This window comes from Hyla sarda, chromosome 2 (genome assembly GCF_029499605.1).
Source record: "Hyla sarda isolate aHylSar1 chromosome 2, aHylSar1.hap1, whole genome shotgun sequence".
Taxonomy (NCBI): domain Eukaryota; kingdom Metazoa; phylum Chordata; class Amphibia; order Anura; family Hylidae; genus Hyla; species Hyla sarda.
The window spans coordinates 77,699,572-77,724,552 of NC_079190.1; the positions used below are offsets into that span (position 1 = coordinate 77,699,572).

The window sequence follows — 24,981 nt, forward strand, 5'->3', positions numbered from 1 at the left end:
AAGTAGTAGAATACAAATAAAAGAAGATCTCCAACACCATTTTAGCTGCTTGGAGGAGATGTCCAGCCAATGACTTTTTGTAACTGGATAGAGCTAAGGGGACATGTAAAGAAGAATGGCCTCAGGTGTACTACTAGGAACAGAAACCCCTGTGACCCCTGCAATATAACCTTAAGCACCATTTCCCAAAATGAGGTGAGTTTAGGACAATCCCACCATATTTGTAATATCATACCCACAGCACCACCACAATGCCAACAGGTGTCTGGCACGGAACGGTTACCATCTATGAATGGCAGTTGCCGCTTTGTTCCAATGTGACTAGATCTTAAAGCTAGCCTTCTGAGCTTTTGTTGCAATAACCACCTTGTGAGTTAGAAAAAAAGCACTTGGTTTACCAGAAAAATTGTTTGCCAGAAAAAATTGTTTACATAGCTCAGTAAGGTGGGAGAAATTCATTTTTAGCATGTATGATTAGCAAGTATGTTGTTAATATCATGCCTGATGTATTATTTACAGAACATTTTACTTACCATAGTTATCAATATGGATAGACCTGTATAAGATCTCCGGCATGTCCTTCTCAGAAAGAGACGTTTTCAGTACTTGGTTGTCCTCCAGCATCTGAAAATCTATAAATTTAACATTTAACTGAAACTTTGTATCGTGTACATGGAGATACTGTACGTGATGGATTTTTACTTGTCAATAAAGGTAGCTTGGAAGACTGGCCTGTCATGGACAGCCTATCGCACTTACCTTTTGGGTTGTGGGTTTGGTGCACAGATACCTGAGGAACTCCAGGACCTTTGGGGCAAATAATCATTTTTTAATCATAACATATATTGTATGTATCTTTAATGCGAAATGGAAATACATTGAATTATACTAAAAATACTGGGCATGCAACGAGTATAAGGCTGTTCACACAGGGCAGTTAGCTGCATTTGATACCTCATTTTTGCAAAGTAAGTTATGTGCAAAGGGATGAAAAGTATGTAAGGAAAGGCCTGTATGTCTCTTTGATTCATAATAGGGATTTAAGAGATATTATTGTCACCAAATATGTCTACAAAAACCTAAGGAAAACATTGATTGACTAACTGTAGTCTCAGTGGTCCCTGAATACCCCATTTTCACATCAAGCTTAAGTCCTGTTTAAAAATTCTCATCTCATAGCATCTTTATATGTAAATCTTACAACTATTTGTAAACTTGGCTAATGCTGAAGAAAACAAACTAGTTGCTCCATTCTCCCAGTTATTTGGGCCTCTGTGTGGATATTTACCAGTATGAGATAATGTCTGATCACAATGGGGGAGATTTATCAAAACCAGTGCAGAGGAAGAGTGGTGCAGTTGCCCATAGCAACCAATCAGATTGCTTCTTTCATTTTCCACAGGCCTCTTTAGAGGCCTGTGGAAAATGAAAGAAGCAATCTGATTGGTTGCTATGGGCAACTGCACCACTCTTCCTCTGCACAGGTTTTGAAAAATCTCCCCCAATGTCCATAAATAACCAATTGCACAAGGCTAAAGTACTTGATCAGGTTCACTAATCCTTCTCAGATACCCTAGAATGCTTATTCCTGTCACAATCTGCAAACACTACTTCCCAACACCTCACAGGATGGTTTTGACTGAATTCTGAGCTTCAAAATCAGATGGTAGACGATCAGCATTTTAATGGCTTCAATGGGTGGATTCTATTTGGCCATGAGCTAAGTGATCATAGACAATTATAACCAGTTACCTTTACAGAACAGGATGAAGAAGTTGCTTCCAGGACTAAATTCCACATCCACAAAATGGCAGCCTGGGATTAGGTCACAAGTCAAACATGTGTGGTTAAGAGAACCTGATGTTTCCACGCTGCATTAAAACGAGGAAATACACTATGTCAATTTTACCTTATCTATACGCATATACATTGGTTTGCCATGTACTTTAAAGGGGTACTTTGCTGCCCCATCGTTCAGAACATTTTGTGGGTGGTGACGTCGTGACCACGCCCCTTGTGGTGTCACATGACCGCCATGCACCCTCCCATAGACTGGCATTGAGGGGGCGTGGTGTGACATCACGAGGGGCATGGGCGTGACGTCATGACCCCCCTGCCAGCGGCACCCAGTGTTCTATAAGAACGACGGGTGCTACATAGATTGCGGGGGTCCCAGCTGCGGCGCCCCCACAATCAGACATCTCATCTTAGGGTATAAGATGTCTAGGGACAGAGTACCCCTTTTAAGGAGATACTAACCTGCTTTTTGTCCTCCTATATAGTACTATAATATTGCTTCCTTATGAATAGAATGTAAACTCTTGAACAACTATGTATATACCTCGTAGCATGTTGTTTTTTTTGGCACATACATGACAATAGAAACGTAGGCTATGTTCCCACTACAAAGACCTCTATGGGCCATAAAGATTGTCCTTTTGATATCCACTAGACCACTATACATCTGCATACCTTTTTCTCGCCTGTAGTGTTTTAGTTTACAGTCAGCTATTGAAAAAAATTATACTTTGGTGGCCTTTGGGTGTTCAATACTTAGGCTAGGGCTATGTAGCAACTTCTGGACGAGTGACATCGGATCATAAAGTCTCGCTGCTGAAAATCTTAACTAAACCTAGTGAATATGTTTGTGGAACCCACCTACATATGGTGGGGGGAATCTGGGAGGGACAAAAGAAAACTGTGGCTTTTTATTTCTTACCTGTAAAGGTGTCTTGTTCTGGGTTTGTCTTCAGTGCTCAGGAAATAACTGGTATATACAGAATACACAGTAGAGATGAAAGGTCAGAACAAAGTCATTTTGAAGAAAATTGCATTAAGGTTTTCTTATAATCTAATAGAAAGACCTTATATATCGATTGCGGATCTTGTTCCTTGCTAACTGGGGATAGATCAAATAGCATAAAAGGTTCAATTATCTTAGCAGGTCTATTAGATCATGTAGCGTGGGTTGTCTAAGCCATAACATTAGGGATAATCACAAACAATATTGTGACAGTACATATGGGATGACTTGCTTGCATTGTATAAAGACACAATTGCTTATCCTGTGGAGGACAGAGGTCAGGAAGAATGAAAGCATTTTATAAACTGTGTTATATACTGCATCCTGGAGGCTTCTGTCTATAGGCAATTCTTTTGTATGCAAGGACAAAGATCTATAGGCCAATGTATGTATAAGGGGCAATGGTTTACATGGAGATCTATGACATATTAAGTATTATTTTGATAAAAAAAATAATTATGCCTATATGTATGACTGAATTTCAACAACTGGATCGGTTTCAATATTCATCCTTATTTTCCAAAATAATATCCTCATCCAACATGTCTTCAACTTTCCCTCTGTTGCCCATCCTATATGGACATGTTATGACATTTGTGATGTTTGTACCCATCTCTTCCATTGCAATAGCTCTATACCGTTATAAAAATGGAGAATGGATGGGTTCTTAAAGGGGTTTTTGCATGAAAAATATCATAATTTTATAATATCCACAGGATAGTTATAAATGTATGATCACTGAGGGCCCTACTAAGCCATAGAATGGGGGCCCTGAGCCCCTGTAACTCCTCACTGCAGGATTATGATTGGAGTAGTGATCCTGCATGTGCCCTGCCTCTCCATTTACTGTCTATGGAGCTGACCAATAAAGAACAGCGGTCGGCTCCTGCCACTGGTTGTATCAATGGCACTTGCATGTGTGACCACCATTTCATTCATTCTCCTTCAATCTCCTTGTTATTGGGGTTGACAGGCGTTGTTTTGTGAGATTCCCTTTAAACCTCATAATCTCCTATTAGTCATTCCACAGTTTCACTAGTAACTCACACTGTTTTGTTGTCTGTATTGTAGGCCACAATCCTCGTGACATCCCATTCCCCAGAAGTCAACATTTGTAAAGAGTTTTCTTTTCCCCCCAGCTGCAGTAAAAATAAAAGGACATTAGTTACTTACACACTACTTAATTGTGATTAGGGGATCTAATGTAGTGGAAAACAACAGTCAATGAGAAGGAAAACCAGCCATAGAGAAGGAAGCATTAAAGGAGTACTCCGGAGCTAACCTTTTATGGGGGAATTGGAGCATGAGGCAAAGTTATTTAACATTCTAATATACTCACGTTTTCCATATGGTCTTCTTCCCGGTCTTCTCCTCGCTTTTCTCTCCGGCCGGAAGCTGGGTCTTTTGATGACGCTCGACCTGTATTTCTTCTTGATCCGCCGCCATCTTCGCCCGGTGACTCATCGCTCCCATGAGTCACTGCGGGCTGCGCCGGCCTCCCCGCCCGGAGTCGGCTACTCCCCCAAAGTTAATTTATTCTGCGCATGCGCAGTACTACACAAATAGCGTAGGGCTAACGCTAGGCTCCTATCGCTGCATACGTTAGCCCTACGCTATTTGCGTAGTGCTGCGGCATTCTTGTGACACCGCTAGTGCAGTGTTTCCCAACCAGGGTGCCTCCAACTGTTGTGAAACTACAACTCCCAGCATGCCCGGACAGCCTTCGGCGGTCCGGGCTTGTTGGGAGTTGAAGTTTTGCAACAGCTGGAGGCACCCTGGTTGGGAAACACTGCGCTAGTGGGCACATGGATCAGTGGGCTAGTGGGCACATGGATGGGTGGATCAGTGGGCTAGTGGGCACATTGAGAGGGCTGATGAGCTGGGAGGGGGAGGATGGGAGGAGATAACCACAAGGGAAGGAGCTGTAGGCCTCACTTTATTATAATTTATTATAATTTCCTGGGGGGGGGGGGGGGGAGAGGAGGGGGAGAGAGCAGCAGCAAACAGCAAGCTGGAGCAGGGAGTCATGGGAAATGTAGTCTTCATGACATGGCTGCTTACTGCTACAGGTGGCAACTACAAGAGAATGGCTGGGCCAAATTTGACAAATGAGGTATCGTTGGAAAGGTCTTTGAAAGAGCTATCAGATGAGGTAAACTTTTTTTTTAAGTACCAGCGCTCTGGAGTACTCCTTTAAAGGACAAAACACTTGTCGTATAACTATCCTTATAATTCAATACAAGAGGATCTATTTAATGTACCTGTCACTGTAAATTAAAGAAGCACTCCTGGATTTTTGTTTTTGCTTTTAAAGTGCAGCACAGGCTATTAAAAGGGTTGTGATATCTCCTTACCTCCGCTTTTTCTGTCTCCTCCTGTCTGTTTGCTGTGGCCGAAGGTGATCATGAAAGATGAAAGCAGCAAAGTGGAGAAGTTCCTCGATTTGCATAACTCTCATTGACAATAATAGGAGTTCCACTAATGGCATAGCCCCCATGCACTACTCTGATTGCGTAACTCCAGGAGTTGCACCGTTTGCACAACTCCCATTAAAGTCAATGGGTGTTTTGCAAACTGCGTATCTTCCCTACTTTGGCTGCTTTCGGCTTTCCTCACCACATCTGGCCGCTGCAAACAGGCATTAGATGGCCCGAAAAAGTGGATGTTAGGAAATGGAACAACCCCTTTAACCTCTGCTCTGCGCCCTGTGCCTGGTCCCGGTATAAAACAACTAATGGCAGCCGGGACCCTGGACTAATAGCGTGTGGCACCGATCATTGTGCCGCGCTATTAACCCTTTAGACGCGGCGTTCAAAGTTGATCGCTGCGTCCCTAAGGGGGTTAAAGAATAATGTAGACTTTTTTGTGTTCACCTGTTTTAGTTGATGTGGTAGGCATGGGTTTTTAGCCACACTGTTTTTAATTTCATACCTTAAATAATTTTGTAATGTTGCGTGAATATTCTGCGTGAATAGTCTGGCTATGCAGAAAAAGGGGGAGGAGTCTCATCACTGCAATTCCTCCTCGTTTAGCCCAGTGTCTGCAGGAGGGATATAACTGTTAGTGGGAGTTAACACTCTTTTGCTTGTCTGCCTCCTAGTGGCAGCAGATAAGCCGAGGGTGATCATTTATATACGGTATATCCCAAGGACAAGAAATTACAATTTAGCTATTTCTGTAGATTCTTCCTGTAGCTGGGAGTGAAGGTAAGTATTATAGGTATTAACCAATACATAAACTGTACATGAAGCACATTTTGTTCAGGGCAGGGCATGTGAGTATGAACTATTTTTTGCTTCTATATCATCCAGAGCCCAAATTTATATTTTTTTCTGGGGCAGGACAACCCCTTTAATCCAACTGTCATATAACACACTGAGTTTCCTTTTCAGACTAATAATTTAGGATTTTAAATATACTATGATGACCTTACTCATATGTAATCGTTACCTGTGTGGAAAACATGGCAATATGGACATACTCCCCTTGTCCTCCTTGCTTCACTGGCACCAGGAGGAAAGTAAAATCTACAGAAAACACAGGGGCAGCCTGCAAAAAGATCAGAGTACTGAGGTAAAACAAAGAGACAGAGCCACAGAGAAGAATCTTCTTTAGCAATTTTAAGAAAATAACATAATGTAGTGTAGGAAATTCTGCAATCGTTTTAGCCTAGAAGAAAGTAGGACATCTAAGATCTTTCTCAGATTTTCTATGCACCGGATGCAGCATTAAACTAATTAAAATGGTGCCACAGGGATAACATTGTAGCACTACAGCAGCTTGCCTTTGGAGGTTGGATTATTAGAAACATGCTTATTTTTCAACTACAAAAAAACAAAGCACTTTTATAATGAAATCTCTTCTCTTATTCTGGCTTCTTTGGGGAGTAATTTAAAAGAAGATGTATTGAGGGTTTTCCAAGCCAAGTATGGATGAGACACATCAATATGTTCTCATATGTATAGCTGAGCGCACAAGAGATTTTCTCATATAGAAAATGATGATTTATATTAATGGGTTTGTCCCACAAAGGCAAACAATACAAAGCCAGCTCAGCAGTGGGATGCCGACATACATTTTAGCTGCAGTAATTGAATGGATGATCATGTATTATGTGGACAGGCTGGGGTTACTACGGCAAGAGTTTGTGTGTGGCTTTCCTTTCCAACTTATAGTGTCAGGTCTAAGTGAAGGATCTTCCAAGGCATCCATATGCCTCAATATGGTGTGCAGACCTCCCATCAACAATTCACTGATTTAGACATAGTCAGATTGTTTATGCATATAAGGCGACCCTTAATAAAGAGACTTTTATTATATGTTCGCTTCAAGTGTTTGAAGTTTTTGCTCAGAGATTTAGCACTTAGGTTTAAATTTAAGAGTATGGGAAAATGGGAGAAGGATGTGGGAATTCAGAAAGACGCCCAGTGGAAGCAATTTCTGAATAGTACGCAAGAAATATATTTGAACGAGAATCACAAGCTGGTCCAATTCAGAATTGTGCATAGGTTGCTTTACTCCCCTGAGGATTTCAGTAGGTTTGGGAGATGTCAGTTCATTGGTTGTCCGAAAGGCCAGGTTCTTAACACAGATCTGATTCATATGTTCTGGCTATGCAAGGGAATACAAGAATTTTGGATAGAAATCCGTAATGTAATTGAGATTAAGACAGAGGTGGCCCTGGATGTGGAGGTTGGAACTCTACTGTCAGATACGCTCCTCACAATGATGATTCAAAAGAATTTAATTAAAAGAAGTTCTTGGGGAGACTGTTGATTGAGAGAAATCAGAAGAACCTCCAATGGTGATAGCGTGGGAGAAAGAGGTGGAAAAGGACAGTCCAACAATGTGCAAGCCCTGGGCAAATGGGGTACGATTTGGAATCAGTGGCCAGGTTGAGATCTGTGTGTTCAGTGAGGTTTTGAGGCGGGGCAACGTGTTGACGTAACTGTGAAGCGTGGCTCTGTCTCCAAACCTCACTGAACACACGGCTGCTGCCGGGTTGCCCTGTGTGTCAGCTAACAGAAGAATACACAGCGATTTCCCAATGTGCAGTGGATTTTGTGACCCTACCCATATAGTAAATTTTCTCCATTATCGTAGTAACACAATGGATACACAGCACAAATGTTAATCCAGCCTTACATTTATTTTTTTTATTTTTTTATTTTTTCAATCATTTTAATATGATTTCTAGGGGATCAAAAAACCCAGAGATGTCTTTACCTGAATGCTTGTCCACACATCCGAGGACGTTCTGTACTTCTAAACATACAATAAGTAATAGCATTATTATCTTGAAGGGGTGCTGATGGGGTGAGCATGATGGCAATGTGTGAAGATACTTATGCTTCTGCTGACAATGAAGCATCTCTTGAAAACTATGAGATCTGTAACAGACAAGGCTGCATTGTCCTCTTGTGTTAGAGATGACATAAGGGATTGCTGTTCTGAAGATGGGTGATCACTGGGTGATAATGAAAATAATTTGTAATTGTTATCATGGAACAAATGAAGACATTTCACTAACTACATGAAAGAATGGGCATGGCATTAGTAAAACACTTAATAATAACATTTAATGTTCTCCTCTTAGCTTAATGTAGACACGGACATACCTAAAGCTATTACAAACGTGGATAGTCTAGGATTGTTCGGTAGGATCAAGCCTTGTGGCTGGGTGTTTTGGCTGTAATAGGAATCCTAAGATGTGCCCATATTATGGCTGTCTGACAATAGCCTTATATGGAAATTCTTATCATGGTTATTAATAAAGTTATGACTGTAGCTATAATGGTCATCAACTAGATGTAAACACTTGAATTTTAATAGATCAGGCAATTGTTTCACTGGGCTTTCTGCCACACCAGAGAATCCCAGATTCTCTGGATCAAATCCCAGATTAAGTTACACCCATGTGTGCAAAAACTGCACTGTGTGAACCAAATCTTTCGGCACAATTTTGAAAACCACAACAATGTTTCGGAATTCTTTCGTCTTTCTTATAGATTTAACCCATTGCACTGCAATTCTTTTGCCAAATCCACACGAGCCTGAATTGCCATAAATTTGAGGCCATTTCTCAAAAAACTATTGGAAATGTAGCCTTCCAGTGATGAACTAAAACTGTCTAAAGGTGGAGCTCTTTATCTGTAAACACAACCCTACACTTTTTAATAAATTATTCAAGTCCTTCGATTCACTTGTGTCTCCTTCCTGTTTTCCAGGAACAATATAACATTTTATAGTATGTTTGTATAATTTATAGCTGCCATTGGTTTTATAGAAAATGACTACAATGGAAGATATCATAGAGATGAAATAAAGCAGTGCTCATAAAACTTTCAGTGTTTACTGAAATTTTTGGATATAGAACATAAAAAATGTATCCAGAATTGATAAGTTTGTAATGAACCATGTGTGGGAACTGCCCCGGCAGAACATTTTGTGGTCCGGTTGCTGTTTCATGTTACGGTGACTGTAAAAAATTAAATCCAGATGAATGTTTTCTTCTCATTCTTCTTTGCCTGATGCTCTAATAATACATAGACATGCACTATTAAAATGAATGCAGCACTGTATATTGCTCTTAGGCTAGGTTTCCACTAGCTTTTTTCCAGCAAAAGGTCGAGAAATGGCAAAAAAGCAGCAGCCAAATATTAGCTGAAATTGGCAGTTTTGTAAAATCGAAGCTTGCTGAGACCATGTTTAAAAAAAAAAAAAAAAATCTCTAAAAAAATAAAAACGCCATAAAATATCATGCGGGTTTGGCATTGGCCTTTTTTCTGGAATTTTTTCCCTCTATTTTTTTAATAAAAGAATCACATGACTAAGGCTAAGTTTCCACTTTTAATACATTTTTAATACATTTTTAAACAGGGATCTATTGTGAGTGGGCAGGGCACTAAAAATGTAGCTGACAATAATAAAAATGTAGTGCGTGTGTGTGTGTTTCCCTTTTTAAAAAAAAATTATTTAGGTAGGACTACTACTCCCAGCATAAAAAACACTGTTCTATGATGGTAGTAGTAATACCTGTACTAATTGACAGATTGCTGTGTCACTTCTGACACCCGTTGCGATCCTCCTGTATAATGTATAGATGCAGCCACTCTTCTATGGTCGGCTGCACTGCCGTATATATACACATATTCATATTTCCCGCATAGAGCTGTGATTGGCCAGATGGTTTCAGCCAATCACAAGTCTCTGTGGGAAATATGGTGTATATACACGTCAGTGCAGGGGACCATAGAAGACCGGCCGGCCACCCGCATCTATACATTATACAGGAGGATCACAGCGGTGACACTCGCTGTGATCTTTCTATTAATGCAGGTACTACAGCTCCTGCAGTTAAGGACAGATCACAGCGGGTGTCACTCCTGACACCCGCTGCAATCATCCTTCATCCCTTAGATGCGGAGTGGCTTACTCTGCGCTCACCTCTCTGCTCTGTACTCCGGCCGCCCACTCACTCATTCATATTCCCCGCAGAGGGCGGGGATTGGCTGCTACCATCCGGCCAATCCCCACTCTGGGTGGAAAATACCAATGAATGATGAGAATTTCTATTCACATTACTGCCCAGAGTATAATGCAGAGATGCGAGCGCTGTATAGAGCCACTCCGCATCTCTGCTATATTATGGACAATCGCATCTGCTGTCAGGAGTGATACCTGGGGAGATCTGTCTATTAGTACAGGAACTACTACTCCCATAATGGAACAGTGAGTCCATGCTGAGAGTAGTAGTACCACCTTAAAAATATTTAAAAAAAAAGAAGGAAAAAAAAGTAAAAAACACACACACTACATTTTTATTATTGTCGGCTATATTTTTAGTGCCCTGCCCACCTACATAACCCCTTAAGGACTCAGCCCATTTTGGCCTTAAGGACTTAATTTTTACGTTTTCATTTTTTCCTCCTCGCCTTCTAAAAATCATAACTCTTATATTTTCATCCACAGACTAGTATGAGGGCTTGTTTTTTGCGCGACCAGTTGTCCTTTGCAATGACATAACTGATTATATCATAAAATGTATGGCGCAACCAAAAAACACTATTTTTGTGGGGAAATTAAAAAGAAAAACGCAATTTTGCTAATTTTGGAAGGTTTCCTTTTCACGCCATACAATTTATGGTAAAAATGACTTGTTCTTTATTCTGAGGGTCAATAGGATTAAAATGATACCCATTATTACATACTTTTCTATTGTTGTGCTTAAAAAAATCACAAACTTTTTAACCAAATTAGTACGTTTATAATCCCTTTAATTTTTTGTGCCATGATCTGTACTTTTTTTTTATACCACATTTGCATATAAAAAACTTTTAATACATTTTTTATAATTTTTTTTTAATAAAATGTAATTTTGGACTTTTTTTTTATTTTATTTTTTCACGCTGTTCACCGTACGGGATCATTAACATTTTATTTTAATAGTTCGGACATTTACGCACGCGGCGATACCAAATATGTCTATAAAATTTATTTTTTACGCTTTTTGGGGGTAAAATAGGAAAAAACGGACGTTTTACTTTTTATTGGGGGAGGGGATTTTTCACTTTTTTTTTACTTTTACTTTTACATTTTTTGAAATTTTTTTTTACACTTGAATAGTCCCCATAGGGGACTATTCATAGCAATACCATGATTGCTAATACTGATCTGTTCTATGTATAGGACATAGAACAGATCAGTGTTATCGGCGATCTTCTGCTCTGGTCTGCTCGATCTCAGACCAGAGCAGGAGATGCCGGGAGCCGGAAGGAGGAAGGTGAGGGGACCTCCGTGCTGCATTCTGAATGATCGGATCCCCGCAGTCGCGCTGCGGGCGATCCGATCATTCATTGAAATCGCGCACTGCCGCAGATGCCGGGATCTGTATTGATCCCGGCACCTGAGGGGTTAATTGCGGACGCCCGCGAGATCGCGGGCGTCGGCCATTGCCGGCGAGTCCCTGGCTGCGATCAGCAGCCGGGATCAGCCGCGCATGACACGGGCATCGCTCCGAGGCCCGCGGTTATGCACAGGACGTAAATGTACGTCCTGGTGCGTTAAGTACCACCGCACCAGGACGTACATTTACATCCTGCGTCCTTAAGGGGTTAAATTGATCCCTGTTTAAAAATTTATAAAACATTTTTTTTATAAAAATATAAATTTCGTTAAATAATTTTACCATTTTTTTCATCACTACTGCATTCTTATTTTTATTTTTTGGTACCTAGCAAATTTAGAAAAAAGGGGCCAAAAATGCAATTTCCACTCAAATGCAAAAACGCCAGAAAAAACGCCAGACGTGAGAAATTGCACTGATGTTTTTTCTGGCATTTAAAAAAAAATGCAGGAAAAAAAAAAAATAAGTGGAAACTTAGCCTAAAATCAGTTTTTAAAAAAAAACTAACAAAAACTGCATCTTTGGAGTGCAAAATAACAGGGCAGTTTTTTTTTTCATGTCGAAGAAACACACACCTTCAAAAGGTTTTGTTCCTTTTGCATTTAAACTCTATCACCTCCAATGACGTCAATGTGTAAATATACAGCAGGTTTTAAAATTGCATTTTTTGGGGAGACTGCACCTGCAATTTTGTTTAGGTAAAGCCATAAGTGGATTCTTCAGGAAGGAAAAGTATACATTCTTGTCTTATTGTTCCCATTTTTTCTCCTTTATGCTTTGGCTCAAAAAAGGTGAACGAGAACATGGCCACAAGAACTGTAGCATTTTCCCTAAAAGCACCACCCTAGATTAACTATTGCAAATGTGTCAGAATTCTAAAATTATTTGCACCCAAAAAAAAAAACTAAATCTAAAAATTTAGTTTTAGACGCTTTTTTATGCAATTTTCTGCTGGTTCTGAAAAAGGGCAAGCCTCTGTTTAAAATGGGTTGGGGGTTATGTATATGGGATGTAGCCGAAATACATCAAAAGAACACCAAAATTTTGGTTTACTATTCTGTTTTAAAGTAAGGTAAAAGTTGGTCTAAACTCATACTAGACAGTTTTGAGATACGCCACATATTACAAACAGCCTGCCCTATTTCAAGAGTAGACTATGGGCCAGATTTATCAATCTGGCTGAAACTAAAATGGTGGGATTTTGCCCATAATAGTCACAGCCCAGTTTTTATTTTACCAGAGCTCATTAAGATATGAAAGCTGAGCTGTGATTGGTTGCAGTTTTGGTTTCAGAAAGACTGATATGTTTAAATATGACAGTCTATTGAAGGGGGCATTCACACCACGCTGGATCATGTGGGAGAATTTCCAAACTATTTGCCACCGTATCTCTGCTAGACCGGTGCCTTACCCTTATTCAATTCAATGAGCTGAATGGAGTCAGCTAGGGACTCCTCTGGTCGGGAAATTTTCCAACCATATCCAGCTTTTGGCCCGGACTGAAAACCTTAGCAAACCACAGTATTCAGTCTGGTCAAAAGCTAGATGCAGTCCGAAAATCACCCGACCAGAGGAGTCATTAGTTGACGCTGTATCCAGCCACTGGAGGCTCAATTCTCCCACTGTATCCAGCTGTATCCAGCCACTGGAGGCTCAATTCTCCCACTGTATCCAGCCACTGGAGGCTCAATTCTCCCGCTGTATCCAGCCACTGGAGGCTCAATTCTCCCGCTGTATCCAGCCACTGAAGGCTCAATTCTCCCGCTGTATCCAGCCACTGGAGGCTCAATTCTCCCACTGTATCCAGCCACTGGAGGCTCAATTCTCCCGCTGTATCCAGCTGTATCCAGCCACTGGGTGCTCAATTCTCCCGCTGTATGCAGCCACTGGAGGCTCAATTCTCCCGCTGTATCCAGCCACTGGAGGCTCAATTCTCCCCCTGTATCCAGCCACTGGAGGCTCAATTCTCCCGCTGTATCCAGCCACTGGAGGCTCAAAACTTGGTGTGAATGCTCCCTAAGTAAAGACAGTTTTAGTAAATTCAGATCACCGGGAGTGACCCCAGCCTAAGCAAGTCTGAAAAAGGAGTATGCATCTGCCACTTTGAGAATAAATCAAAGAATAAAGAAATAACATACAAGTCTGTTAGGTGATTTCTGCCAGATATATTGTATTTTGCCCTCCTACTTAGAGGTTACATAGGTGCATAATTGTTAATAGACATGAAATAAGCACCCACCTCCACACAGGAACCAGTAGTTGCATCACAAATGGTGAGAAGTGACAGATTTTGTGGGCGGTTCAGCCATTGCACGGCAAGTTGAATGTTAGTTACCCACATTACCAGGGTGATATAGAACTCCCTAGAAGGAAAAGACGAGATCAATCAGCACTAAAAGCAGAATGGTAAGAAAGATTCCAGTGGATGCCATTGTCTTTAAGCAATTAGAAATGTTGTGCTTACTAAATTAGTAATGTACACTATACACAGGTTCAATGGAGATGTGCATTGTTGCATAATGACCACCAGGGAATGGGGTTTGTTGTATAATGGGCCACAAAGGGATTGGATTATTGAATAATTGCCACAATGAGTTACATTCTTTAATGCATTGTCAATACATGTTAAAGGTTGCCCCAGCAACATACATTGGTCACCACGGAATGACCGCTAGAGTATTTTATCTAACAAGAAGTGAAATGTTATCGTTTCTATAAGGACTGATCATTAATCCACAATGAAAAATAAAGAAAGAAACTGAAAAATGGGAGTGAATTTTCATTACTGTCCTATAGTTTGGATAAAACGTGTGACCCTTGGCTAGTTAAGGCTTGGTTTATATTAGGAAAGTTGGTTTATGTTGGGATACTGGCAGAGAGTTATGATACCATACCTGCAGCATGCCTATTTACTTTAAAAAGGGTTATCCAGGGATAGGAAAACAGAGCTAATTTCTTCCAAAAAGAGCACCACACTTGTCCTCAGGTTGTTTGTGGTATTACAACTTGGCAGCATGCACTTGCATTTTCGCTTTTCCTCATAGGCTTTTAAGAGCCATACACAGAGCCAATTGTACTTTATAATGACATTTTACAGGGAAAATTGGAAAAAACAAACAAAGAAAACCCAGCAATTTTGTAGCCTGTGTGGTTTTAGTTTTTATGCAAAGCACTTTTTGGGGACAAATTACATAATAGCCCTGATCTATGAAAATTTGTGAGAGAAAAACTGGAGAGATTTTATCATAATGAGCTCAGGTAAAGTGAAAGCTGAGCTGTGATTGGTTGTTATGCGAAATTCTTTCCATTTTTTTTCATTTTCATAAATGAGGGCCATTATCTTTATTCTGTGGGTCAATATGATTAAAGCAATACCCATGTTTATATGATTTCTATTATTGCACTGCTTTTAAAAAAGGCCAGTGATTGGGAGTGGCGCAGTGTGTCACCCCTCCCCCAGCAAAACACTAAGTGCAAGATGATTGTGGTGGTGTTGAAGGTTTACATGACTCTACTATGCATGTTGCATAGTATACTATGCAGCAGGCTTAAAGGGGTACTCCAGTGCAAACAGCTTATCCCCTATCTAAAGGGTAGCGGGGGACCCCCGTGTTCTCCGATGCGGCACCCCGTCATTCGGCGCTCCGTGCTCGATGACTGGCGATGCGGCCGCCATGCCCCCTCTATTAACTTCTATGGGACGAGGCATGACGGCTACGTCATAGCTGTCACGCCTCCTCCCATTGACATGAATGGAGGGAGCGTGGCGTGACATCACGAAAGCGGAAGCTGCAAGCTTCCCCATTTCTGACGGTGCCGTTGCTGTCACAGATATTGTGGGGGTCCCCAGCGGCGGGACCCGCGTAATCTAACATCTTATCCACTATAAGATAAGATTTTTAAGAACCCTTTAAGAACCTTTAAGAACGTGAATTTAAATGCCACTGAGGCTCCCTTGGAGGTCTCTGCACCAGCCCCAAGGCATTTCTTTCTTCACTGCTTCTCTCACAAAATGATATATAATAAAATATATATGAAAAGACTCTGGAGATAGTTGAAACTTTGCTGCTGTTCACATTGTGGAAGAAAACCTTTTCATGCTTTTCACTACTAGAGAGTACAATAGCAAATTGTAAAAGTTTTTCTTAAGCTATATTCCATTTACCCCATGTTTTGCAAATTCAAAATCACGAGTTTGTTTCGGCTTAGTTCGACTCGAACCGGCAATAAAATAAGCCCCTAAACACGGCCATAGATTTGCCGGCCACCATGTTCCCTCCCATAGACTTGCATTGAGGGGGCGTGGCGTGACGTCACGAGGGAGCGTGGCCGAGCGCAGCATACACACAGCCGGCCAGTGGAGTACCCCTTTATGGGGTTAAGGACCAGGCCAATTTTCATTTTTGCATTTTCTTCCTCCTCTGCTTCTAAAAATCATAACACATTCAATTTTGCCCCTACAGACACATATAAGGGCCCCCTACCCGGAGTAATATGTAAACAGGTCCCGACAAGTCTTCGTAGCAGAATGTCTTATAGTAAAAAAAACTGCCAGTAATGTATTATTTTGTAAAGCTTTATTAATAGAAGTAATCATATATTCAAACACGTTTCAAAGAATTGTTTCAACTTCATTTATAGGAATAAATACATTTTATATAGGTATTAAAATATATATCAAAATAGTACCTCTCACAAAAAAATTCCCACACTCTGAGCAGTCTCTTGACTATTAGTTAAATACATTCCAGCTGTTAATTAGAGCACGGGGCTCATAGTATAACAGCCATATGTCAGGTATACATTTCATAGTAAAAAGGACGGGGGTGCAACAGGGAGAAATTTCTTTAGGTCACAGAGAGGCAGTGATTATATCACATTATATAGAAACTGTTACGCCGAGCGCTCCGGGTCCCCGCTCCTCCCCGGAGCGCTCGCTTCACTCTCCCCGCTGCAGCGCTCCGGTCACGTCCTCTGACCCGGGGCGCTGCGATTCCGCTGCCAGCCGGGATGCGATCCGCGATGCGGGTAGCGCCCGCTCGCGATGCGCACCCCGGCTCCCCTACCTGACTCGCTCTCCGTCTGTTCTGTCCCTAGGGCGCGCGCGCGCCGGGTCTCTGCGATTTAAAGGGCCACTGCGCCGCTGATTGGCGCAGTGGTTCCAATTAGTGTGTTCACCTGTGCACTTCCCTATATCACCTCACTTCCCCTGCACTCCCTTGCCGGATCTTGTTGCCATTGTGCCAGTGAAAGCGTTCCTTGTGTGTTCCTAGCCTGTGTTCCAGACCTTCTGCCGTTGCCCCTGACTACGATCCTTGCTGCCTGCCCCGACCTTCTGCTACGTCCGACCTTGCTTCTGCCTACTCCCTTGTACCGCGCCTATCTTCAGCAGCCAGAGAGGTGAGCCGTTGCTAGTGGATACGACCTGGTCACTACCGCCGCAGCAAGACCATCCCGCTTTGCGGCGGGCTCTGGTGAAAACCAGTAGTGGCTTAGAACCGGTCCACTAGCACGGTCCACGCCAATCCCTCTCTGGCACAGAGGATCCACTACCTGCCAGCCGGCATCGTGACAGTAGATCCGGCCATGGATCCCGCTGAAGTTCCTCTGCCAGTTGTCGCTGACCTCACCACGGTGGTCGCCCAGCAGTCACAACAGATAGCGCAACAAGGCCAACAGCTGTCTCAACTGACCGTTATGCTACAACAGTTACTACCACAGCTTCAGCAGTCATCTCCTCCGCCAGCTCCTGCACCTCCTCCGCAGCGAGTGGCCGCTCCTGGGATACGCTTATCCTTGCCGGATAAATTTGATGGGGACTCTAAGTTTTGCCGTGGCTTTCTTTCCCAATGTTCCCTGCATCTGGAGATGATGTCGGACCTGTTTCCCACTGAAAGGTCTAAGGTGGCTTTCGTAGTCAGCCTTCTGTCCGGAAAAGCCCTGTCATGGGCCACACCGCTCTGGGACCGCAATGACCCCGTCACTGCCTCTGTACACTCCTTCTTCTCGGAAATTCGAAGTGTCTTTGAGGAACCTGCCCGAGCCTCTTCTGCTGAGACTGCCCTGTTGAACCTGGTCCAGGGTAATTCTTCCGTTGGCGAGTATGCCGTACAATTCCGTACTCTTGCTTCAGAATTGTCCTGGAATAATGAGGCCCTCTGCGCGACCTTCAAAAAAGGCCTATCCAGCAACATTAAAGATGTTCTGGCCGCACGAGAAATTCCTGCTAATCTACATGAACTTATTCACCTAGCCACTCGCATTGACATGCGTTTTTCCGAAAGGCGTCAGGAACTCCGCCAAGATATGGACTCTGTTCGCACGAGGCGTTTCTTCTCCTCGGCTCCTCTCTCCTCTGGTCCCCTGCAATCTGTTCCTGTGCCTCCCGCCGTGGAGGCTATGCAGGTCGACCGGTCTCGCCTGACACCTCAAGAGAGGACACGACGCCGTATGGAGAACCTCTGCCTGTACTGTGCCAGTACCGAACACTTCCTGAGGGATTGTCCTATCCGTCCTCCCCGCCTGGAAAGACGTACGCCGACTCCGCACAAAGGTGAGACAGTCCTTGATGTCTACTCTGCTTCTCCACGTCTTACGGTGCCTGTGCGGATGTCTGCCTCTGCCTTCTCCTTCTCTACAGCGGCCTTCTTGGACTCTGGATCTGCAGGAAATTTTATTTTGGCCTCTCTCGTCAACAGGTTCAACATCCCCGTGACCAGTCTCGCCAGACCCCTCTACATCAATTGTGTAAATAATGAAAGATTGGACTGTACCATACGTTTCCGCACGGAGCCCCTTCTTATGAGCATCGGATCTCATCATGAGAGGATTTAACTTTTGGTCCTCCCCAATTGCACCTCGGAAATTCTCCTTGGACTTCCCTGGCTTCAACTTCATTCCCCAACCCTGGATTGGTCCACTGGGGAGATCAAGAGTTGGGGGTCCTCTTGTTCCAAGAACTGTCTAAAACCGGTTCCCAGTAACCCTTGCCGTAACTCTGTGGTTCCTCCAGTAACCGGTCTCCCTAAGGCCTATATGGACTTCGCTGATGTTTTCTGCAAAAAACAAGCTGAGACTCTACCTCCTCACAGGCCTTATGATTGCCCTATCGACCTCCTCCCGGGCACTTCTCCACCCCGGGGCAGAATTTATCCTCTCTCTGCCCCAGAGACTCTTGCCATGTCCGAATACGTCCAGGAGAATCTAAAAAAGGGCTTTATCCGTAAATCCTCCTCTCCTGCCGGAGCCGGATTTTTCTTTGTGTCCAAAAAAGATGGCTCCCTACGTCCTTGCATTGACTACCGCGGTCTTAATAAAATCACGGTTAAGAACCGCTACCCCTTACCCCTCATCTCTGAACTCTTTGATCGCCTCCAAGGTGCCCACATCTTTACTAAATTGGACTTAAGAGGCGCCTATAACCTCATCCGCATCAGAGAGGGGGACGAGTGGAAAACGGCATTTAACACCAGAGATGGACACTTTGAGTATCTGGTCATGCCCTTTGGCCTGTGCAACGCCCCTGCCGTCTTCCAAGACTTTGTCAATGAAATTTTTCGTGATCTGTTATACTCCTGTGTTCTTGTATATCTGGACGATATCCTAATTTTTTCTGCCAATCTAGAAGAACACCGCCAGCATGTCCGTATGGTTCTTCAGAGACTTCGTGACAACCAACTCTACGCCAAAATTGAGAAATGTCTGTTTGAATGCCAATCTCTTCCTTTTCTAGGATATTTGGTCTCTGGCCAGGGACTACAGATGGATCCAGACAAACTCTCTGCCGTCTTAGATTGGCCACGCCCCTCCGGACTCCGTGCTATCCAACGCTTTTTGGGGTTCGCCAATTATTACAGGCAATTTATTCCACATTTTTCTACCATTGTGGCTCCTATCGTGGCTCTAACCAAAAAAAATGCTGATCCCAAGTCCTGGCCTCCTCAAGCAGAAGACGCCTTTAAACGACTCAAGTCTGCCTTTTCTTCGGCTCCCGTCCTCTCCAGACCTGACCCTTCCAAACCCTTCCTATTGGAGGTTGATGCCTCCTCAGTGGGAGCTGGAGCTGTTCTTCTACAAAAAAATTCTTCCGGGCATGCTGTCACTTGTGGTTTTTTCTCTAGGACCTTCTCTCCAGCGGAGAGGAACTACTCCATCGGGGATCGAGAGCTTCTAGCCATTAAATTAGCACTTGAGGAATGGAGGCATCTGCTGGAGGGATCAAGTTCTCCTGTTATTATCTACACCGACCACAAGAACCTCTCCTACCTCCAGTCTGCCCAACGGCTGAATCCTCGCCAGGCCCGGTGGTCTCTGTTCTTTGCCCGATTTAATTTTGAGATTCACTTTCGTCCTGCCGATAAGAACATTAGGGCCGATGCTCTCTCTCGTTCCTCGGATGCCTCAGAAGTTGAACTCTCTCCGCAACACATCATTCCACCTGACTGCCTGATCTCCACTTCTCCTGCCTCCATCAGACAGACTCCTCCAGGAAAGACCTTTGTTTCTCCTCGCCAACGCCTCGGAATCCTCAAATGGGGTCACTCCTCCCATCTCGCAGGTCATGCGGGTATCAAGAAATCTGTGCAACTCATCTCCCGCTTCTATTGGTGGCCGACTCTGGAGACGGATGTTGTGGACTTTGTGCGAGCCTGCACTATCTGTGCCCGGGATAAGACTCCTCGCCAGAAGCCCGCTGGTTTTCTTCATCCTCTGCCTGTCCCCGAACAGCCTTGGTCTCTGATTGGTATGGATTTTATTACTGATTTACCCCCTTCCCGTGGCAACACTGTTATTTGGGTGGTCGTTGATCGATTCTCCAAAATGGCACATTTCATCCCTCTTCCTGGTCTTCCTTCTGCGCCTCAGTTGGCTAAACAATTTTTTGTACACATTTTTCGTCTTCACGGGTTGCCTACGCAGATTGTCTCGGATAGAGGCGTCCAATTCGTGTCTAAATTCTGGAGGGCTCTCTGTAAACAACTCAAGATTAAATTAAATTTTTCTTCTGCATATCATCCCCAGTCCAATGGACAAGTAGAAAGAATTAACCAGATCTTGGGTGATTATTTGCGACATTTTGTTTCCTCCCGCCAGGATGACTGGGCAGACCTCCTCCCATGGGCCGAATTCTCGTATAACTTCAGGGTCTCTGAGTCTTCCTCCAAATCCCCATTTTTTGTGGTGTACGGCCGTCACCCTCTTCCCCCCCTCCCTACTCCCTTGCCCTCTGGTCTGCCCGCTGTGGATGAAATTTCTCGTGACCTTTCCATCATATGGAGAGAGACCCAAAATTCTCTCTTACAGGCTTCTTCACGCATGAAGAAGTTCGCGGATAAGAAAAGAAGAGCTCCTCCCGTTTTTTCCCCTGGAGACAAGGTATGGCTCTCCGCTAAATATGTCCGCTTCCGTGTCCCTAGCTACAAGTTGGGACCACGCTATCTTGGTCCTTTCAAAATTTTGTGTCAAATTAATCCTGTCTCTTATAAACTTCTTCTTCCTCCTTCTCTTCGTATCCCTAATGCCTTTCACGTCTCTCTTCTCAAACCACTCATCCTCAACCGTTTTTCTCCCAAATCTGTTCCTCCCACTCCTGTTTCCGGCTCCTCGGACATCTTCTCGGTCAAGGAAATCTTAGCTGCCAAAAAGGTCAGAGGAAAAAAATTTTTTTTAGTGGACTGGGAGGGTTGTGGTCCTGAAGAGAGATCCTGGGAACCTGAAGACAACATCCTAGACAAAAGTCTGCTCCTCAGGTTCTCAGGCTCTAAGAAGAGGGGGAGACCCAAGGGGGGGGGTACTGTTACGCCGAGCGCTCCGGGTCCCCGCTCCTCCCCGGAGCGCTCGCTTCACTCTCCCCGCTGCAGCGCTCCGGTCACGTCCTCTGACCCGGGGCGCTGCGATTCCGCTGCCAGCCGGGATGCGATCCGCGATGCGGGTAGCGCCCGCTCGCGATGCGCACCCCGGCTCCCCTACCTGACTCGCTCTCCGTCTGTTCTGTCCCGGCGCGCGCGGCCCCGCTCCCTAGGGCGCGCGCGCGCCGGGTCTCTGCGATTTAAAGGGCCACTGCGCCGCTGATTGGCGCAGTGGTTCCAATTAGTGTGTTCACCTGTGCACTTCCCTATATCACCTCACTTCCCCTGCACTCCCTTGCCGGATCTTGTTGCCATTGTGCCAGTGAAAGCGTTCCTTGTGTGTTCCTAGCCTGTGTTCCAGACCTTCTGCCGTTGCCCCTGACTACGATCCTTGCTGCCTGCCCCGACCTTCTGCTACGTCCGACCTTGCTTCTGCCTACTCCCTTGTACCGCGCCTATCTTCAGCAGCCAGAGAGGTGAGCCGTTGCTAATGGATACGACCTGGTCACTACCACCGCAGCAAGACCATCCCGCTTTGCGGCGGGCTCTGGTGAAAACCAGTAGTGGCTTAGAACCGGTCCACTAGCACGGTCCACGCCAATCCCTCTCTGGCACAGAGGATCCACTACCTGCCAGCCGGCATCGTGACAGAAACAGATGCACAGAATGTTATATAAATGTATAGCCCATGTGAAAGCCTGCATAGCTTCACCCCCTTTGTCACACATTCACTGTTGTTACATGTTGTTTGCTAAATAGAAGTGAATGTCAGTTAAATGCATTCCAGCTGTTTGAGCGTTTCTATATTTGTAGGGATAAATACATTTTATATAGTTTTTGAAACCTATATCAAACACATTTCATAGAATAAGATGTTTAGTTTTGTACATTTGTAAGGTTAAATACAGTTTACAGGAATAAAGAGCTGTAGCAGAGTGAAAGGCAAAAACGATAGCTGTATGTAATTATATGGATTTTAGTCTAACAGCTAAATTCTTTCCATGTGTATATGGTAGATAAATATTTACATAGAAACTATTCTGCTAACATCTTTTCAGGTGAGTATTTATACCTCCTAATATTGTGACCCATCAGCCATACAATTAATAACACTGCCTAATATTGTGTCCCCACAGCTATAATATTAATACCAAAGCCTAATATCCCCTTAAGGACGCAGGGTTTTTCAGTTTTTGCATTTTCTTTTTTTCCTCCTTACATTTTAAAAATCATAACCCTTTCAATTTTCCACCTAAAAAATCATTGTGCGACAAAATCGAAGAAAAAATGCCATTTTGTAAATTTTGGGGGCTTCCGTTTCTACTCATATTTCCATAAAAATGACACCTTTTCCTTATTCTGTAGGTCCATACGGTTAAAATGGTACCCTACTTATATAGGTTTAATTTTGTCTTACTTCTGGAAAAAATCATAACTATATGCAGGAAAATGTATCTGTTTAAAAATGTCCTCTTCTGACCCCTATAACTTTTGTATTTTTCCACGTACAGGGAGGTATGATGGCTCATTTTTTGTGCCGTGATCTGAAGTTTTTATCGGTATCATTTTTGTATTCAAAAATGATCACTTGATCACTTTTTATTTATTTTTTAATGGTATAAAAAGTGACCAAAAATACGCTTTTTTTTGGACTGTGGAAATTTTTTACGTGTACGCCATTGACCGTGCAGTTTAATTAAATATATATTTTTATAGTTCGGACATTTACGCACGCAGCGATACCACATATGTTTATTTTTATTTACACAGTTTTATTACTTTAATGGGAAAAGGGGGGGGGGGGTGATTCAAACTTTTATTAGGGAAGGGGTTAAATGATCTTTATTAACACTATTTTTTAAACTTTTTTTTGCAGTGTTATAGCCCCCATAGGGGCCTATAACATTACATACACTGATCTTTTACACAGATCACTGGCATGTATTAACACGCCTGTGATCAGTGTTATCGGCGCTTGACTGCTCCTGCCTGGATCTCAGGCATGGAGCAGTCATTCGCCGATCAGACACCGAGGAGGCAGGTAGGGTCCCTCCCGGTGTCCTGTAAGCTGTTCGGGATGCCGCGGTGATCCCGAACAGCCTAACTGAGCAGCTGGGATAGTTTCACTTTCGCTTCAGAAGCGATGGTGAGCTTTGATCACCGCATCTGAAGGGTTAATACAGGGCATCACCGCGATCGGTGATGTCCTGTATTAGCCGCAGGTCCCGGCAGTTGATGGCCGCCAGGACCGACCCGATATGACGCAGGGTCACCGCGTGACCCTGCGGCATATCGCGGGAGCCGGCGCAGGACGTAAATATATGTCCTTCGTCATTAAGGAGTTAAGTGCCATCAGCCATAATATTAATACCACTGCATAATATTGTGTCTCTAGGTTGAACTAGACGACCTCTTGTCTTTTTTCAACCTTACGAACTGTTACTATGTTTCCCTTTGAAGCATTCTGGGTTTTGTTTTCTTTCTTTGTAAACTGTGATATTCTCAAAGTTTACAACTTATAGTTACAGTTATTTTACACAGCTCTATAAGTGGTTACACAGCTCTTTAGGTACTGTATACATGACAAAGATTCAGGAAAATATTACCCCCAATAATATACATTGCAACCAGGTATTGTTCCAAATGTAAGGAAAAGAAATATATCAAACCAAGCTGTATAAATGGAGTTTTCCAGCAGAAGCACATTTTTACTGTACAGAAGCCATACATTACACAGAGTAGTGAAACGGGGTACAGGCAGGTTTTTTCTATTATTCCCTTAAAAACTGTGCAAAAGCAGCGTACGGACAGCTGTATAAACAAAACGGTTTCCAACAGGCAATCCCCCTATTTCTCACATTAGACACTCCTAAAAGTAACATAGCTGTGTATGTAGGGGCTATATCAATGAATAGAGACGCCTCTATGTAAGGGATCTTGAATTATTTTAGTGTGGGATCTAAAACAGATCGTTTATAGTATCGTACATTGCATAACATAAAAACCACACCTAATATTGTGTTTCATCAGACAGAACATTAATATGACCTCATAATATTGTGCCCCATCAGCCATAACATGAATACCACCACCTTAAATCCATGCATATATTGTATAAACAAACTATTCAGCTGTATTGATGGATTAACACTCACATTTCAGAAGACAGGAACCCCGGTGGATGTGGATCCGCTGGACCTGTGTGGCAGATGACTCTGACCGTACCAGGGAGCGGAGTCAAAGGTGACGCTGGTTTTCACCAGAGCCCGCTGCAAAGCAGGATGGACTTGCTGCAGCAGGCGCCACCCAGGTCGCTATCCCTGGCATGGCTCGACCACACCGGCGGCTGCGGAGATGCGAGGCACAGGAGAGATAAGGCAGCTCGTAGTCAGGATAGCAGAAGGTCAGGGCAGGCGGCACAGTTG

General features: G+C 43.5%; 1 protein-coding gene across 4 annotated transcripts in view; it reads right to left on the reverse strand.

Moving 5' to 3' along the window:
- LOC130358644 (inactive dipeptidyl peptidase 10-like) overlaps positions 1–24,981 on the reverse strand; it is a 186,529-nt gene that overhangs the window by 46,565 nt on the left and 114,983 nt on the right. For all 4 annotated transcript variants that reach the window (XR_008889594.1, XM_056562173.1, XM_056562172.1 and 1 more), the window contains 8 exons: positions 13,948–14,071; positions 8,030–8,068; positions 6,254–6,352; positions 3,851–3,942; positions 2,720–2,767; positions 1,753–1,871; positions 760–807; positions 534–632 (listed from right to left, as the gene is read on the reverse strand). Coding sequence is in view for 3 of the 4 variants with exons in the window: in XM_056562173.1 (XP_056418148.1) it covers positions 534–632; positions 760–807; positions 1,753–1,871; positions 2,720–2,767; positions 3,851–3,942; positions 6,254–6,352; positions 8,030–8,068; positions 13,948–14,071 (668 nt within the window). In the remaining variant the exon portion in view is untranslated. The remainder of the gene's footprint in view (positions 1–533; positions 633–759; positions 808–1,752; positions 1,872–2,719; positions 2,768–3,850; positions 3,943–6,253; positions 6,353–8,029; positions 8,069–13,947; positions 14,072–24,981) is intronic.